Here is a 17398-nt window from a genome sequence, read left to right as displayed (position 1 = left end):
GGCTAGGGGCGCGGCAAGTTCTGGAGCACAGGTCTTCAGTACTATTGCCGGAATGTTGTCAGGGTCCATAGCCTTTGCAGTATCCAGTGCCTTCAGTCATTTCATGTGACGATAGTATGGGAAAAAGGCAGTGAAGTAGAAGATCAGCCATGATCATACTGAATGGCGGGGCAGGCTTGATGGCCTAATCCTGCTCCTATGTTGCTATATTCCTATTTCTTGAAAGCAAGTGGAGTGAATCAAATTGGCTGAAGACTGGCATCTGTGATGCTGGGGTCTTCAGGAGGAGGCCAAGATGGATCATCAATTAGGCACTTCTGGCTGAAGATTGTTGCAAATGCTTCAGCCTTATCTTTTGCACTGATGCGCTGGGCTCCCCCATCATTGAGGATGGGGACATTTGTGGAGCCACCTCCTCCTGTCAGTTGTTTACTTGTCCACCACCATTCATGACTGGATGCACTCTTCATTGAACCTGGGTAATGGTAGAGTGGGGGACATGCCGGGCCATGAGGTTGAATAAAGTTCTGCTGCTCCTGATGGCCCACTGCGACTCATGGATGCCCAGTTTTGCATTAATAGATCTGTTCCAAATTTATCTAATTTAGCACGGTGGTTGTGACACATAACATGATGGAGTGTATCCTCAATATGAAGAAGAGACTTTGTCTCCACAAAGACTGTGCGGTGGTCACACCTGTTTGTAATATGTGTCTGAAGAAAGGGCAGCCAACAAAAGGGGAGAATTTTATAGGATGAAGCAGATAGTACTTCAGAAGAGTCATGTAAAATAGAAAAACAGAGTGGTACAGAAAGGGACAGAGAGATTAACAGTAAGTGGCCAAGACTAGTTTATTCATCCTGATAGACTGTTAAACTAGGTCCTGGATTCTAAAATACAGAAATAACAGAAAATCTCATGGACAAAACGTCATTTGCTCACCAAGCCAAGTGACAAAATTAGATAAACAAAATTACACATAAAGAGCCCCCTTTAGTTCCTCCAATAAAGCGATTCTCTTCAATTCACTTATGTCTATATCTCAGTCTATCACTGTCGATTGAAATTCAGCTCCAACAAGATACTTCACAAAAAGCTTTTCTACCAAAGGTTGAGCGGTTGTTACTGCATGTATTATTCAGTTACAAAATGTTTAGTCAATATCTGTAAGATTGTACTCCAGACTTACCAATTTATATCCAAGCCAAATCTACTACCGGTTAGCAATGGTGCACTTTTAACATAATGATAGACAATTTTCAAATTATATTGGCCACTGAGGTTATCTGCCCTCAAACTAGATAGTAAATGATGCACATTGCATTTACTGATCTTGGACATACTTGTAAAACTTGTCCTTTAATCCAATTCACAGCAAAATAATCAGTCAATGGCTGTTTCTAACATGGTCATTGAAACATCATAAATTATTACTATGTCTTACCCAACAGTTTTTAAAATTGCAAATGCAGCATAGATTTTAAGGAATTATAGTTCATCATAGATTAAGGTTCATTAAAGTCATCCATTACACTGTATTTACTACATATTGTGTATGGGTCAGCAGCATCCTGTTTTTAATAATATCACTCAGCCCCATTACACCATAATTATGTAGTCATGAGGAACATACAATGCTGACTTCTGGAGACTCCTTGGATTTTCTTGCCTGTTTTCCCCTCAACACAAGTTCTGAAACAATGCGATTCCAAATGGATAACAGAGGAATTGCGATATTTATATACAAGTAAAGGTCCAGCAACTTTCAACATGTCACTGAGCTTCTGCCCCAAATGAAAGTAATGCATGCCAATACTATGGCACCAGTACTGGGGAAAGTGGTGGCTGTATTGTTGGGACAGTCCATACCTGAACCGTGCTGGGGCCGGTGTTCTAGCAAGCTGCATGACTAGGGAAGTAGAGGGGGTTTTAAACTGAATAGTGGGGGCAAGGGATCAAATTTGGGAAGATATGGTAAATCAAGGAGCAGAAAAAAGGCAAGAGAAAAAGGTATTAATATGGGAAATGATAAACAGACTGTGACAGGAAGGGACAGAGCATAAAATCTAAGAGTAAATCAACAGATAAGGCCAGAGGTTACACGGAGCATTCGAAACAAAACAGATGAACTGAGAGCGCAAATAGAAATAAATAAGCACAATCTGACAGTCATTAGAGAGAAATAGCTGCAGGACAACATAGATTGGGACCTGAATATTGAAGGGTTCATGGCATTTAGGAGCACAGGAAGCTAGGAAAAGGTGGAGGGGTAGCTCTGTTAATTAATGATGGTACTAGCACAATAGAGAGGGATGGCCTAAGTTCAGGAGACCAGGATGTAGAAGCAGTTGGGTAGAGAGGAGAAATCATAAAGGCAAGAAGTCACTTGTGGGAGTGGTGTACAGGCCATCTAACATTAACCACACTGTAGGAAGGGGTATAAGGGAAGAAATAATGGCAGCTTGTCAGAAAGGTACATTGATATTTATGGGGGATTTTAACCTACATATAGACTGGAAAAATCAGATGGGCAGAGGTAGCCTAGATGAGGAGTACATAGAATGTTTTTGGGATAATTTCTTGGAACAATACGTTCTGGAGCCAACCAGAGAGCAGGCTAGACTAGACCTGGTATTGTGCAACAAGATAGGATTAATTAATGACCTCATAGTTAAGGCAGCCCTTGATAGCAGCAATCATAATACTGAATTTTACATTCAGTTTGAGGAACAGAAGAGTGGGTCCAAGACGAGTATTTTAAACTTAAATAAGGGCAATTAGGAGGGCAAGAAAGCAGAGCTAGCTAAAGTGAACTGGCAAATCAGATAAAGGGATAGATCAATAGAGATGTGGTGGCAGACATTTAAGGGGATATTTCAGAATACATAGAATAGATACACTTCAACGAAAAAGAAAAATTCCAGGGGTGGGACCCGCCATCCGTGGTTAACTAAAACAGTTAAAGATAGTATCAAACTTAAAGAAAACGTCTATAATTGCGCAAAGATGGGAGGCAGGTCAGAAGATTGGACAGAATATAAAAAACAGCAAAGAATGACTAAAAGATTGATAAGGAAGGTAAAATTAGAGTATGAGAGAAAGCTAGCTAGAAATATAAAGACAGACAGTAAGAGTTTCTGTCGACATTTAAAAAGAAAAGAGTTAACAAAGTGAGTCTGGGGAATTAATAATGAATAGTAAGGAGATGGCAGATGAATTGAACAGATATTTTGCAACAGTCTTCACTACTGAGTATACACGTAACATCCCAGTATTAGCTGTAAGTCAGGAAATGGAAGAAGGGAGGAACTCAAGAAAATTACAATCACCAGGGAAGTGGTACTAAACAAATTGTTGGAGCTGCAGGCTGACAAGTCCCCAGGTCCTAATGGACTTCATCCTAGGGTATTAAAAGAAGTGGCTAGTGAGATAGTTGATGCCTTAGTTTTAATTTTCCAAAATTCCCTAGATTCGGGGAAGGTTCTGTTAGATTGGAAAATAGCGAATGTAACTCCTGTATTCAAAAAGGGAGGGAGACAGAAAGCAGGAAACTACAAGCCAGCTTAACATCTGTCTGAGAGAAAATGTTAGAAGCTATTATTAAAGATGTTATAGCAGGGCATTTAGAAAAATTCAAGGTAATCAGGCAGAGTCAACATGGTATTTTGAAATGAAACCATGTTTAACCAATTCATTGGAGTTCTTTGAGGGAGTTACATGTGCTGTGGATAAAGGGGAACCAGTGGATGTATTGTACTTAGATTTCCAGAAGGCATCTGATAAGGTGCCACATCAAAGGTTACTGAAGAAAATAAAAGCACATGGTGTAGGGGTAACATATTTGCATGGATAGAAGATTGGTTAGCTAACAGGAAACAGAGAGTGGGCATAAATGGTCATTTTCTGGTTGGCAAGATGTTACAAGTGGTGTGCCATAGGGATCTGTGCTGGGGCCTCAACTTTTTACAATTTACATGAATGACTTAGATGAAGGGACCAAAGGTATGGTTGCTAAATTTGCTGATGACACAAAGATAGGTAAGAAAGTAACTTGTGAAGAGGACATAAGGGGGCTACAAAGGGATATAGATAGGTTAAGCGAGTGGCAAATGGAGTATAATGTGGGAAAGTGTGAGAATTGTCCACTTTGGCAGGAAAAATAAAAAAGAAGCATATTATCTAACTGGTGAGAGATTGCAGAGCTCTGAGATGCAGATGATCTGGGTGTCCTAGTGCATGAATTGCAAAAGGTACAGGTACAGAACGTAATTAGGAAAGCTAATAGAATGTTATCGTTTATCGTGAGGGGAATTAAATACAAAAGTAGGGAGGTTATGCTTCAGCTATACAGGGCATTGGTGAGACTACATCCGGAGTACTGTGTACAGTACTGGTCTCCTTATTTAAGGAAGGACGTAAATGCGCTGGACGCAGTACAGAGAAGGTTTCCTGGAGTAATACTTGGAATGGGCGGGCTCTCTTATGAGGAAAGATTGGACAGGCTAGGTTTGTATCAGCTGGAATTTAGAAGAGTAAGACGCAACTTGATTGAAACATATAAGATCCTGAGGGGTCTTGACAGGATGGCTGTGGAAAGGATGTTTCCCTTTGTGGGAGAATCTAGAACTAGGGGTCACTGTTTAAAAATAAGGGGTCTCCTAATTAAGGCAGAGATGAGGAGAATTTTTTTCTCTCAGCGGGTCGTGAGTCTTTGGAATTCTCTTCCTCAAAAGGTGGTGGAAGCAGAGTCTTTGAATATTTTTAAGGCAGAGGTAGATAGATTCTTGATAAGCAAGGGGGTGGAAGGTTATCGGGGGTAGGTGGAAATGTGGAGTAATCAGTTCTGCCATTAGCTTACTGAATGGCAGAGCAGGCTCGTAGAGTCGAGTGGCCTACTCCTGCTCCTAATTCATATGTTTGTATGTCAGTGTAGAAATTGAGATATTCCGTAAGTGACTTTTGCCATTTTAAAATGAGTTTACATTAACACAAGCCTTTCAACTTGTGTTTTAGAATAACCAAGCTGCTAGGTTATTTTAAAACACAAGGTTAAAGACTTGAAGCAGGGGTGTCCAACCTTATTGCGCAGGCGGGAGAGGGGGTGGCAACATTACAATTTTTGTCTTAACATAAGGGGCGGATGAGACAATTTTAGAAAGATGAAGGCATTAAAAATGTATCTTACTATTAATCAAAACAGCAACAAAGGGGCATTTTTGTGAAGAAGCTTTAAATGAGAAGACAAATCTATTGACTTATTTTCTGGTCACTATGTTGAATACTGATTTAGTGAGATACCTGGCATTCTTTTGCTTGTACAAGTCGTCAGTGTTTGCCTGCACACTTGTAGCGATGCGGAACATTGCGAAAGACGACCATCTGTCAGGAGTGATCTTGATTGCTCTCTCGCCCACCTCACTCTCCCTATGTCTGTCTGTCTCCCTCTATATCTCTCTCTTCCCTCTCTCTCTCTCTCTTGCCCCTGCTCTCTCTGCACCCTCTCTCTCTGCACTCCCCCCCCCCCCCGACCTGACAATTGGAACCCACCGGAAAACTGCAAACTTGTCCGAGGTTCGGAAACACAGTCTCTGTTCTAACCACCTGTCAGTTGTGAAGCTGACAGCTGTGATTTTTTTTTCAAAAGTCAGGCTGATCTGGAAGAAGAAGCCAATGGGAAATTTCTCATCCCTGAATTTTCCAGTCACAGACTTCAAAATTTTTACCACGGTGCTACGACCAGGTGAGGCAGGGGTCTAGGGAGCCCTCTCAGCCTTTTCCTGGTGTCATGCAGGCCCCCACCTGCCAAGAATGAGGCACATTAATTTTGCCACATGGACACTAAACTTCAAACTGTTGCTGGGAAGAAAAGAGGGCTGGTTACAAGGAGTTGCCAGGCCCCTAGGAGGAAAGACATTTTTGCACACTAGCAGACAATGTTGGAACAAATGAACCAGTCCCTTCTCCCAATACACTGAAGAAATGTGGTCAGACCAGTTTAGTGACATGACGAACTGGCTGTTGCAGAGTTTTGAACTGAGAGTTTTAAATTGGAGAAACAGTGTGTGAAGACAGAAAGCTCTTGGTTCCTGGATTGAAGCAGACCTCCTCACCTCTTGTCTGTGCCCATCTCTTTCTCACCAGCTTCGAAATCCATTGAAGACATATGAACCCCAAGAGAGAAAAGTCTCCTGCAGTGAACAAGATTTAAGAAGAATACTGGGCCCCAAGGAAAAGCAAGAACTCTACAGTGAGCTCGGAGAACTGTAACAACTCTTCAGATATTGCCTCAAACCTTTCCACATTTTTTTTTCCTGCTCTTTTCTGGCCCCATCTGCATGTGTGTATCAAGTATGCATGCTAGTGTGGGCGCGCCGCGTATCCGTAGGCATTAACCGAATTAGAGTTAAAGTTTAATAAATTTCACCTTTCTTCTTTAAACCTAAGAAAGCCTGTTTGTGCTCATTTTCTTACCTTATATTTGGAAAGCAGTGAACAAGGATTCACCCAGGGGGAGCTCAAAACACAGTGTGTTTAAAAATAAAACCTTGTTATGGTAAGACCAGGTGAAGGCTGAGAGGGACCCCGAGACGCTTTTCTTACCTGGTCGTAACACTGGTTTGTCCATAACAGGGTTTCATTTTTAAAAACACCGGGTGTTTAGCTTCCACTCAGTGAGTCCTTGATCACTGCTCTCTAATTGTAATTGCAAAGAAATCAACCAGACAGGTTTTCTCAGATTTAAACAAGAAATGTGTAAGTTTATTAACCTTCCAACTCTAACTCAGTTAAAGCTACTAAAGCTACAGTGGCGCAGTGGTTAGCACCACAGCCTCACAGCTCCAGCGACCCGGGTTCAGTTCTGGATACTGCCTGCGCGGAGTTTGCAAGTTCTCCCTGTGACCGCCGGGTGCTCTGGTTTCCTCCCACAGCCAAAGACTTGCAGGTTGATAGGTAAATTGGCCATTGTAAACTGCCCCGAGAGTAGGTAGGTGGTAGGAGAATGGTGGGGATGTGGTAGAGAATATGGGGTCAATGTAGGATTAGTATAAATGGGTGGTTGTTGGTCGGCACAGACTCCATGGGCCAAAGGGCCTGTTTCAGTGTTGTATCTCTAAATAAATAAACTTTAAAAATACATGCAACGTGACCATGCTAGCATGCTTACGCAATAAACACACACACAAATAGAGATAGAAGAAGAGAAAAAATTAATGAGAAAAGTTTTAAGTAATTGATGTATTTCAGTTACTGGTTCTGGGTTGGATGTAACTTTGATTGAAGTTAAGTATTGCAGTTCTCATTGGGGCCCACTGCACACTTTCAAACCTGTTTAGCTAGTACCAGAAGGCTGCAGGAGCCTTCTGTCTTGACGTTTGAGTTACTTCCATGGGTCCCTGGAACTTTGCGTGAGAGAGAGAGGGAGTGCTCTCTTCTTGAAGCTCAATTGTAGTCCCTTCCAAAAAATGTTCTGTGAGCACAATTCAATTAACTCCAAGTTGGCCAGCAGGTTAGTCATGTGACTAGCTTTTTTCTTGAGACAGCGTCGGCTGCGAGGTTTGTGAATTCCTCACAGCTTACCAGACACACTCAGTGGGGGGTGGAATGCTGGCTCTTACACATTCAATGACCCTCAATGTCTCTTGATCATCACTATTGACAAAACCCATCTGGCTAATTGGATCACGGACTGCTCCCATTGTCTCTCCACACAACTGTCCTTTAGAATGCAAATGTGCAGCTATGTTTTTAGCCACTGTTCTGTGGTCTTTTTAAACAAGACATTTCAATGTCCAATAAATGTTCAAATAATAATGTTCCATATGATGAAATTAATATGTCTCATTTTGGCAGGTGTGGTTTCCGTCACAATGGACACTGGTGTCCACATAAGGACACGTTGCCAACCCCTGCCCTGGTTCCTGATTAAGAATCTTAGAAGTGGTGACAGCTGTGGCTCTTGCTTCTGAGTCAGAAGCCTCACTCCAAAGACTTGAACCCATAATGCAGTACTGAGGGATACTGCACTACTGGACGTGCCATCTTTCAGAAGGAACATTAAAACAAGGCACTCTCTGCTCTCTCAGGCAGCACTATTTCGAAGAAGGGCAGGAGATTTCTCTACAGAATTCAGTCCAATATTTATCCCTCAACTGATACCAGGACAAACATTACCACATTTACTGCATTTCAAAAGTATTAAATTGGTTGTAAAGCACTTTGGTCCATTCAGGCGGTTTCTAAAACAGGCATGCGATCTGCAGCACGAGCTCCACATTCAAGTGGCAAGTTTGAAAATCTGTCCACATGTCACTGCACAGAAAACCAACTCATCCTCGATATCAATTCGAATGAAAAACCTACATCTAAATGCAACAGTACTGAGGACGACTGCTATAAAATACAAGAAGACATTAATAAACTTGCAGGATGGCCATGGAATCAGCAAATGGACTTCCATATAGATAAGCGTGAAGGGATACATTTTGGTAGTAAGAATACATGGTGCTTACCTGGATTAGCCTCTCTAGCTGGTAAAATTTGCAATGCAGATCCTCAAAGTTATTCTTGTAAAGCTCTCGAAGACCATAATCGTACATGATCTTCACCAAGACACAGAATGCCTGCTCCTCTGGCATCTGTGAAAAGATATTCAATCACATGTCAGGAACCCCTGCATTACCCACAGAACCCTTTCGGCAGTACAGACTGACATGCTTGATAATCACAGCCATGGCTCAGAGGTAGCACTCTCTGCGGAGTCAGAAGGTCGTGGGTTCCAGTTTCACTCTGGATACTTGAGCATAAAATCGAGCTGGAGGCTGAGCTGCAGACACTGGAATGCATCAGGGAGGGGGAAGGTTACCTGGGCATTTTGTTCCAGAAGGCAGTATGAATGAGAGCAAGGGTTGCAAGGTGGATGAGCAAACTGACCATGGTACCGGAAGCCATTCAAGCAGGGGAATAAATAGGAATATAGTGGTAGCAGGAGACAGAGATTCTGCATAGAGAGTATGAGCAGCTAGGGGCTAAATTAAAAAGCAGAACCTCAAAGGTAATAATCTCTGGATGACTACCGGAGCCACGAGCAAATTGGTGTAAGGTAAATAAGATGAGCTCAAAGATTGGTGTGGGAGAAATGGTTTTCAATTCATGGGGCTCTGGCACTAGTATTGGGGAAAGTGGGAGCTGTACTTTTGGGATGGGCTTCACGTGAGCCCTGCCAGAACCAGTTTTCTGGTGAGTCGCATAACTAGAGCGGTAGGGAGAGCTTTAAACTAAATAGTGGGGGCCGAGGGATTAAGTGAGGGAACATGTGATAATTTAAAGAGAGAGGAGAAGGCAAGAAAGCAATAATGATAATCAGAGTGTGGCAGGAAGGGACAGATTTAAGAGTGCGCCAACACATAAGGCTAGAGGTTGTGAACTAACAGAGTTGCGGGAGGGTTCGGGAGAGGTGAGATTTAGAAATTCAAAGAGAAAGGTCGAAGCACCGGAATAGAATAGCACTGTGGGTAAAGATAAGCAGAATGAGACAGGAAGGGACAGAGAGTTTAACAAAAAATGTACATGAGAGAATAAGGTCATTGCAGGGAACAGAAGTAAAAAATAAATGAAATTACAGATTCTTTATTTGAGGCACAAAGCATCTGCAATAAGATAGATGAACGAGTGGCACTAATAGAGGTAAATCATTTATATCTAATCGCCATTAAAGAGACATTGTTACAAGGTGGTCAAGGTTGGGAAATAAATATTCCAGGGTACACAATATTTCGGAAAGACAAACATAACGGCAAAGGAGGAGGGCTAGCCCATAGTAAAGGATGACATAGAGCATTAGTGAGAAAGGATTTGGCCTTAGAAGATCATCGTAGAATCAGTATGGGTGAAAATAAGGGACAGCAAGAATCAGAAAACACTGGTGGGAGTAGTTTATAGGCCCCCTAACTGTAGTTATACCACTGAATAGAGCATTAAACAAAAAATTATTGGAGCTTGTAAAAGGCAATGTAATAATTGTGGGGGACTTTAATCTTCATATAGACTGGAACAATGAAATTTGCAAGGGTGGTCTACAAGATGAGCTTGTAGAATGTTTCCGGGTCAGATTCTTGGTGCAATGTGTTGTGGAACTGACTAGGGATAAAGCTATCTGAGATCTAGTATTCTGTAATGAGGCAAGGTTAATTAGTATTGTCACAGTAAAAGATTCACTGGGAAACAGTGGTAATAATACCACTGAATTCCATGTTAAGTTTAAAAGTGACATACCCCAATCACAAAAAAGAATCTTAAACTTAAACAGAGAACTGTTAGTATGAGGAGAGAACTGGCTAAGGTAAATTGGGTAAATAGACTAAAAGGTATGGCAGTAAATGAACAGTGGGAAAGCTTTAATGAAACAATTCAAAATGTTCAACAAAAATAAGCTCCATTGAAAAACACCCTACATCCGGTCTGTAGGGGAGCACAGTCAGTATTGGGGATGCCAGTCAGTATAGGGGAGCGCCGTCAGTGTAGGGGAGTGCGATAACTATAGGAGAGCGTTGTCAGTATAGGTGAGCACAGTCACTATAGGGGAGTATGCTCAGTATAAAGGGAGCCCGGTCGGTATAGGGGAGTGCAGCCTGTATAGGGGAACACAATTGGTATAGAGGATTTCGGTCAGTATAGGGGCCTCGGTCAGTGTAGGGGAACGCTGTAACTATAGGAGAGCGTTGTCAGTATAGGTGAGCGAGGTCACTATAGGGGAGCATGGTCAGTGTAAAGGGAGCGCACTCTGTATTAGGGGAGTGAGGTCAGTATATTGAGTGCGGTCAGAATAGTGGAGTGTGTCCAGTACAGTCAAGCAAGCTCAGCATAACATAGAAGGCCCAGAATAATGGGAGACAGGTATGTGTCTGTTTCTTTTGACAACACTTGCATTGATCTGAGAAAATTATAACTTTTGATTCCAATTTCTTTGACAAGCGTGATGCAGCTGAAACCCTTGATAACTAGTTCTCCCAAGGCCCTTCCTCCCCAGCTGTCTGTTTGAATTTGGGTGCATGAAAGACTACATAGAATTAAGATCAGAAGGGCAAGGGAGATTACAATTAGTATCACAAGTGTCTAGTAATATGCTTCTGACTGCTTGGGTGGCTGGGGATCAGCTTTAATGAGCTGCTGTCAGAATATCTTGGATTTTGTATCATCACAGGACCAGCTGAAATGAATCTGAATGTTATTAACTGAAGCATGTGGGGATAAGGATGAAGAATTAAATCAAATAGTGGCACTCTGCTATCTGACCAGAGTAGAGCAGCTGTCAATAATTGACCCAATTACTTTGCACAAATGCAATTTTGTATCACAGAGTGCAGTAAAGGTGACCCTCAATCCTCTTGTCACTGTATTTCACTTAACACATCGAAGGCCCCAATCAAACAGAAATTCATTCCAAAATGAGTATCTGTTGTGGCTTTGAATACGTGTGGACCAGAAAGAGCATCTGGGTAAAACCTATTACAATGAACCACTTTAAACAAAGGCTTGCATTTCTTGCATTTCTATGACTCCTTTCACAACCTCAGGATGTCTCGAAGTGCTTTACAGCCAATCAAGTATTGTTGAAATGAAGTCACTGTTGTAATGCAGGAAGCGCAAGAGACAATTTGTGCACAGTATTTCCCACAAACAACAATCAGATCATGACATTGTTTTTGTCAGTTTTACTGATGTTGATTGAGGGATAAATATTGGCCAGGACACCGGGGAGAACTCCCCTGCTCTTCCTTGAAATAGTGCCATGGGATCTTTTTACATCCGCCCGAGAGGGCAGACAGGGTCCCACTTTAATGTCTCAGCCGAAAGACATCACCTCTGGCAGTGCAGGCACTTCCTCAGTACTGCGTTGGGAGTGGCAGCCGAGTTAGTATGTAACACACTAACTACAAGCTACTTTCTTCTAGCTTTCTCATCTTCCAATGGCAATACAAAACGCAGTTCCACAAGCACTGGAAGACCTCTGGCACATTCAGCCGGAAATAGTTCTCTACGCGTACGTTGATATTGAACGCCAGCAACCAACTTGACAGAGAGCATAAAGTTGAAACTTACAGCCCCTACCTACACTTTCCAATAGGGCTCACAGATACTGATCAGGAGCTAACTCAGCACATCTGATCCAGTCTGGGACTTACTTAATCTACGTATCTCAGTACCACACAGGGGAGTGTATATAGACACCAGACAGTGTACGCATAAACCAGTCAGGGTGCGTACACACCGGCCAGTACAGGTACATGCAGGTAGTGCATGTATACACCGGGCAGTGACCATCCACACTGGATGATGCCCATATACACCAGACGGTGCTGTACAAAATAGTGTGTAGGTCAATACCGGATAGTGCACGCCCACTCTGGACAGCATACATCCATGCTAAGGCAATGCACGTGCACACCAAGGTAGTGCAAGTATACTCCATACATACCAGGGCACTGTGGCAACCAAATACAAGATTCAACCTGAAAGGATGGTTAAAAATAAAGTGACTGTGATTGTCCAATTCACTTGCTAGTTCTCCAGGTCAGAGAGTGCGACTGGGGATTCCAAAGGCAAGACCACACCGTCAACCACCGTTAGCAGTACTAATACAGAGACACCTACAGTAGCCTCAATTCACAGCATTACCATCTCCACGTGGTTGCACTGTCAGTGCTTGCTGGTCAGCTTTCAATGCTCAGAGGCAAAGCTGGAGACACTGGTCAAGGAAGAGGTGAAAATCAACCTCCTATCTTCAGGAAAAGAGTTCTGCTGCATCACAAGGATGTGGACAAAGGCAGACAAGATCTGAATTTGCACCGATTTGCACAGTGACATGGCTGATGTGCAAGGGGTTGCTGCAACTGGGCATGTAAAGCTCTAGAATTAAGTTGCACGAGGTACTCGTGTCAGCTGTGTCTCAGTGGGTAGCACTTTCACATCTGAGTCAGAGGTGATGGGTTCCAGTCCCAGACCAGAAACGTGAGCTCATAATCTAGGGTGACACTCCCAGCACAGTATTAAGTGAGCGCTGCACTGTTGGACGTGCCGTCCTTCAGTCAAAACATTAAACAGAAACAATGTCTGCCCTCTCAGGTGGATATAAAAGATCACTTGGCATTTTTCAAAGAACAGCAGGGGAGTTCTCCCTGGTGTCCCAAATAATATTTATCCCTCAACCAACATCATAAAACAGATGATCTGGTCATCATCATATTGTTCTTTGTGGGAGTTTATTGTGTGCAAACTGACCACCACGAAGTAACAACAGCAACTATACTTCAAAACCACTTAATTGGCTGTAAAACTTCTTTGGGACATCCAGAGTTCATGAAAGGCACTACAGAAATCAAAGTTCTTTCTTTCTCTTTGCTTTCTTCACAGAGAATACTGTGCTTCACTTCCACACTCTGGTTATTCTAATAAAGCAAGGGCTGACATACACTCTAGAACGGTTTCCGTAACATTCTTAAGGGATTAATGAAGGACAGTGGGCCAAACCCAAAGTGGCACCCTGGAAGGAGTTGGAGCACACAAACTCAGAGCTGTGGTCACATAAGAGCCACAGGAAGAGCTGTGCTCAAGATGGATTGCTCCTGTTGGTGGGGTGCCATGTGATGCGACAACTTCTTGACCACCTCCCAAGGTGACTGTAATGACAATCCAATGGGTCGCTGAGGCAGTAGATCTACTCCCACAGTTAGCTGATCTCATGTCCTGTGAGGGTCCTGTACAGTGTTGCAATCTTCTGCCTATGTACAAGCACCAACAATGCTGCTCATGCTGTACACAGGGGTGCTCAATCCGTCATAGGCAATATAGGCACTTACAATGTTCAATATTGCTGGGGCTAATTTCACCTTTGTGGCTTGGGCAGTAAACTGTGCATCAATGCAGCTGAAATTCAAGCAGCTTCGATAGCGGGCAGGGATGTGCTCTGTCAGTTTGCCACCCAAATCAGTGAAAATTAACCTGTAGGTCTTGGTCACTCTCGTTCAGGATTGACCAGCCAACCAATGCAGCAATGGCCCTTTCCAAACCTCAAGGTCCTAAAGATTCAAACAGGTCAAACCAGTGAGCAAGGAGCATAAATATGACTGATTTCATTGATTGGCTTACCACCCAGCCGGGCATGTGAAAAGGGATGTCACTGTGTCTAACTGTTGGAAATCCTTACTGAAGTGTCACATATTGGAGCATGATCGTCTCTCACACAGAACAGTCTACTTACATGTAGCAGAAGAACAGCAGCAAGGAAAGACTGACCCTGGCAATAGCCTATGTCCTCATCGTGCACAGAGTATGCCTGCGGAGAAGAAAAGACATCAATGAAAACTGAGGTTCAGTCACAAGCTACACAGCACTGCTCCCATGGTTAGCGAAGGTGTGTCCCCACCTGGTAAATCCCAAGATGAGCTTACAGGTTAGTGAAATGGTATGTTTTCAACCTGGATTCATATGGCTTTTAAAAGAGTGGGTAACACAGTCACCCTCTGTTCAGATACTTTGTTTAACCAGGTCACTAATTAAAATGACCAAAACTCCAGCAATTCTAACATCTAGAGTCAACCTGGATTTTTATTACCTGCTGCGGTGTTTTTAGTGTAAATAAACACTTTATTTCAGAAGGCAATCATTACAGATCTAAACAGGAAAGCTCCCAAATGATTAACAACTTTCAGCTGAGGGGTGTGTGTGCATGTTTCATTCTGAATTGTATAAAGAGAAAGATGGCCCACTATTGGTGTAAGCTGTATATGTTAACATGTGCTCACTAACAGCACATCTGTCCATAATTGTGCAGGGGTTTTATGCACCTGGGGGCTGTTCTAATGAAAGGTCACAGGCAGAATCACAGAATTATTAAGACACGGAAGGAGGCCATTCGACCCATCGAGTCTACACCAGCTATCCGAGTGAGCAATTCACTTAGTGCCATTCCCCTGCCTTCTCCCTGTAGCTCTGCACATTCTTCCTTTTCATATAACTGTCTAATTCCCTTTTGAATGCTTCAATTGAACCTGCCTCCACTACACTCCGAGGCAGCGCATTCCAGACCTTAACCTCTCGCTGCGTGAAAGAAGATTTTCCTCATGTCACTTTTGCTTCTCTTACTCATTACTTTAAATCTGTGCCCTCTCGTTCTCGATCCTTTCATGAGTGGGAACAGTTTCTCTCTAACTACTCGGTCCAGACCCCTCATAATTTTGAATACTTCTATCAAATCACCTTTCAGCCTTCTCTTCAAGTAAAACAATTCGAACTTCTCCAACTTATCTTCATAACTAAAGTTCCTCATCCCCGGAACTTTCTTGTGAAACTTTTTTGTACTCTCTCCAATGCCTTCACATCTTTCCTCAAGTGCAGTGTCCAGAACTGGACGCAATACTCCAGCTGAGGCCGAACTAGTGTCTTATACAAGTTCAACATAACCTCCTTGCTCTTGTACTCTGTGCCCCTATTAATAAAGCCCAGGATACCGTATGCTTTATTAACCGCACTTTCAACCTGTCCTGCCACCTTCAATGACTTATGCACTTATACACCGAGACCCCTCTGCTCCTGCACCCCCTTTAGAATTATACCCTTTATTTTATATTGTCTCTCCATGTTCTTCCTACCAAAATGAATCACTTCACATTTCTCCGCATTGAACATCATCTGCCACTTGTCCACTCATTTCACCAACTTGTCTATGTCCTTTTGAAGTTCCACACTATCTACCTCACAGTTCACAATGTTTCCAAGTTTCGTGTCATCTACAAATTTTGAAATTGTCCCCTGTACACCAAGGTCTAGGTCATTAACATATATCAAGAAAAGCAAGGGTCCCAACACTGCACCCCCCCCACCCCCCGGGGAAATCCACTACAAACCTTCTTCCAGTCCGAAAAACATCCATTAATCACTACTCTTTTTTTCCTGTCACTCAGCCAATTTCGTATCCATGTTGCTATCATCCCTTTTATTCCATGAACTATAACTTTACTCACCAGTCTGTTGTGTGGCACTGTATCAAATGCCTTTGGAAGTCCATGTACACCACATCAACAGCATTGCCCTCATCAACCCTCTCTTGTTACTTCCTCATAAAACTCAGCAAATTAGTTAAACATGACCTTCCCTTAGCAAATCCATACTGGCTTTCTTTAATTAGCCTACATTTGTTCAAGTGACTATAATTTAGTCCCAAATTATTGCTTCTAGAAGTTTCCCTGCCACCAAAATTAAACTGACTGGCCTGTAGTTGCTGGGCTTTTCTTTACTCCCTTTCTTGAACAAGGGTGTAACATTTGCAATTCTCTAGTCCTCTGTCACCACCCCGAGTCTAAGGAAGATTGGAAAATTATGACCTGTGGCTCTGCAATTTCCACTCTCGTTCCCTCAGTATCCTTGGATACATCTCATCTGGTTCTGGTGCCTTATCAAGTTTTACAGACAGCCTATCCAATATCTCCTCCTTATCAATTTTAAATCCTTCTAATGTATTAATTGCCTCCTCTTTCACCATGACCTGGGTCGCATCTTCTTCCTTGGTAAAGACAGACGTAAAGTATTCTCCTGCCTCCATATGTAAATCCCCTTTTTGGTCCCTAATTGGCCCTACTTCTCCTTTGACCACCTTTTTACTATGCCTATAGATGACTTTGGGATTCAGTTTTATATTAGCTGTCAGTCTCTTTCCATAGTCTCTCTATTTCTCTGATTTGGTTTGTCACTTGCCCTCTGAACCTTCCAGTTCTCCGTTGCATTACCTAGCTACTATTTATCATAAGCATATTTCTTCTTCTTTATCTTGATATCTATCTTTTTCGACATCCAGAGAGCTCTGGATTTGTTAGTCCTACCTTTCCCTTTTGTGAATATACTTTGACTGTCCCAGAAATATCTCTTCTTTGAAGGCAGTCCATTGTTCAGGTACCGTTTTTCCTGCCAACATTTGATTCCAATTTATCTGGCCCAGATCCATTCTTACCCCGTTGAAATAAAAACAGCAAGTCTTGGAAATACTCAGTAGGTCTGGCAGCATCTGTGGAGAGAGAAGCAGAGCTAACGTTTCAAGTCAGTGACCTTTCATCAGAACTGGCAAAGGTTAGAAATGTAATAGGTTTTAAGCAAGTGAAGCGGGGTGGGGGAGCAGAGAACAAAAGGGAAGGTGTGTAATAGGGCAGAGGGCCGGAGAGATTAAATGACAAATATGTCATGGGACAAAGGCAAAGGGACTGCCACTGTCATGAAGGGTCACTGACCTGAAACGTTAACTCTGTTTCTCTCTCCACAGATGCTGCCAGACCTGCTGAGTATTCTCAGCACTTTGTTTTTATTTCCAGCATCCGCAGCATTTTGCTTTCATCTTACTCCACTGAAATT

At 42.7% G+C, this 17398-nt stretch overlaps 1 protein-coding gene across 1 annotated transcript in view; it reads right to left on the bottom strand.

Annotated features, from left to right (window-relative positions):
- LOC137373267 (rab GTPase-activating protein 1-like) overlaps positions 1 to 17398 on the bottom strand; it is a 600347-nt gene that overhangs the window by 109694 nt on the left and 473255 nt on the right. Inside the window, exons 15-16 of the mRNA XM_068038116.1 lie at positions 14259 to 14333; positions 8512 to 8637 (exon numbers count right to left, since the gene is read on the bottom strand). Of these exons, the coding sequence (XP_067894217.1) occupies positions 8512 to 8637; positions 14259 to 14333 (201 nt within the window). The remainder of the gene's footprint in view (positions 1 to 8511; positions 8638 to 14258; positions 14334 to 17398) is intronic.

Source organism: Heterodontus francisci, chromosome 8 (genome assembly GCF_036365525.1).
Source record: "Heterodontus francisci isolate sHetFra1 chromosome 8, sHetFra1.hap1, whole genome shotgun sequence".
In the NCBI taxonomy this organism is placed as follows: domain Eukaryota; kingdom Metazoa; phylum Chordata; class Chondrichthyes; order Heterodontiformes; family Heterodontidae; genus Heterodontus; species Heterodontus francisci.
Note: the sequence above shows the minus strand (reverse complement) of the source record. Positions and strands in the feature narration are given on the sequence as shown.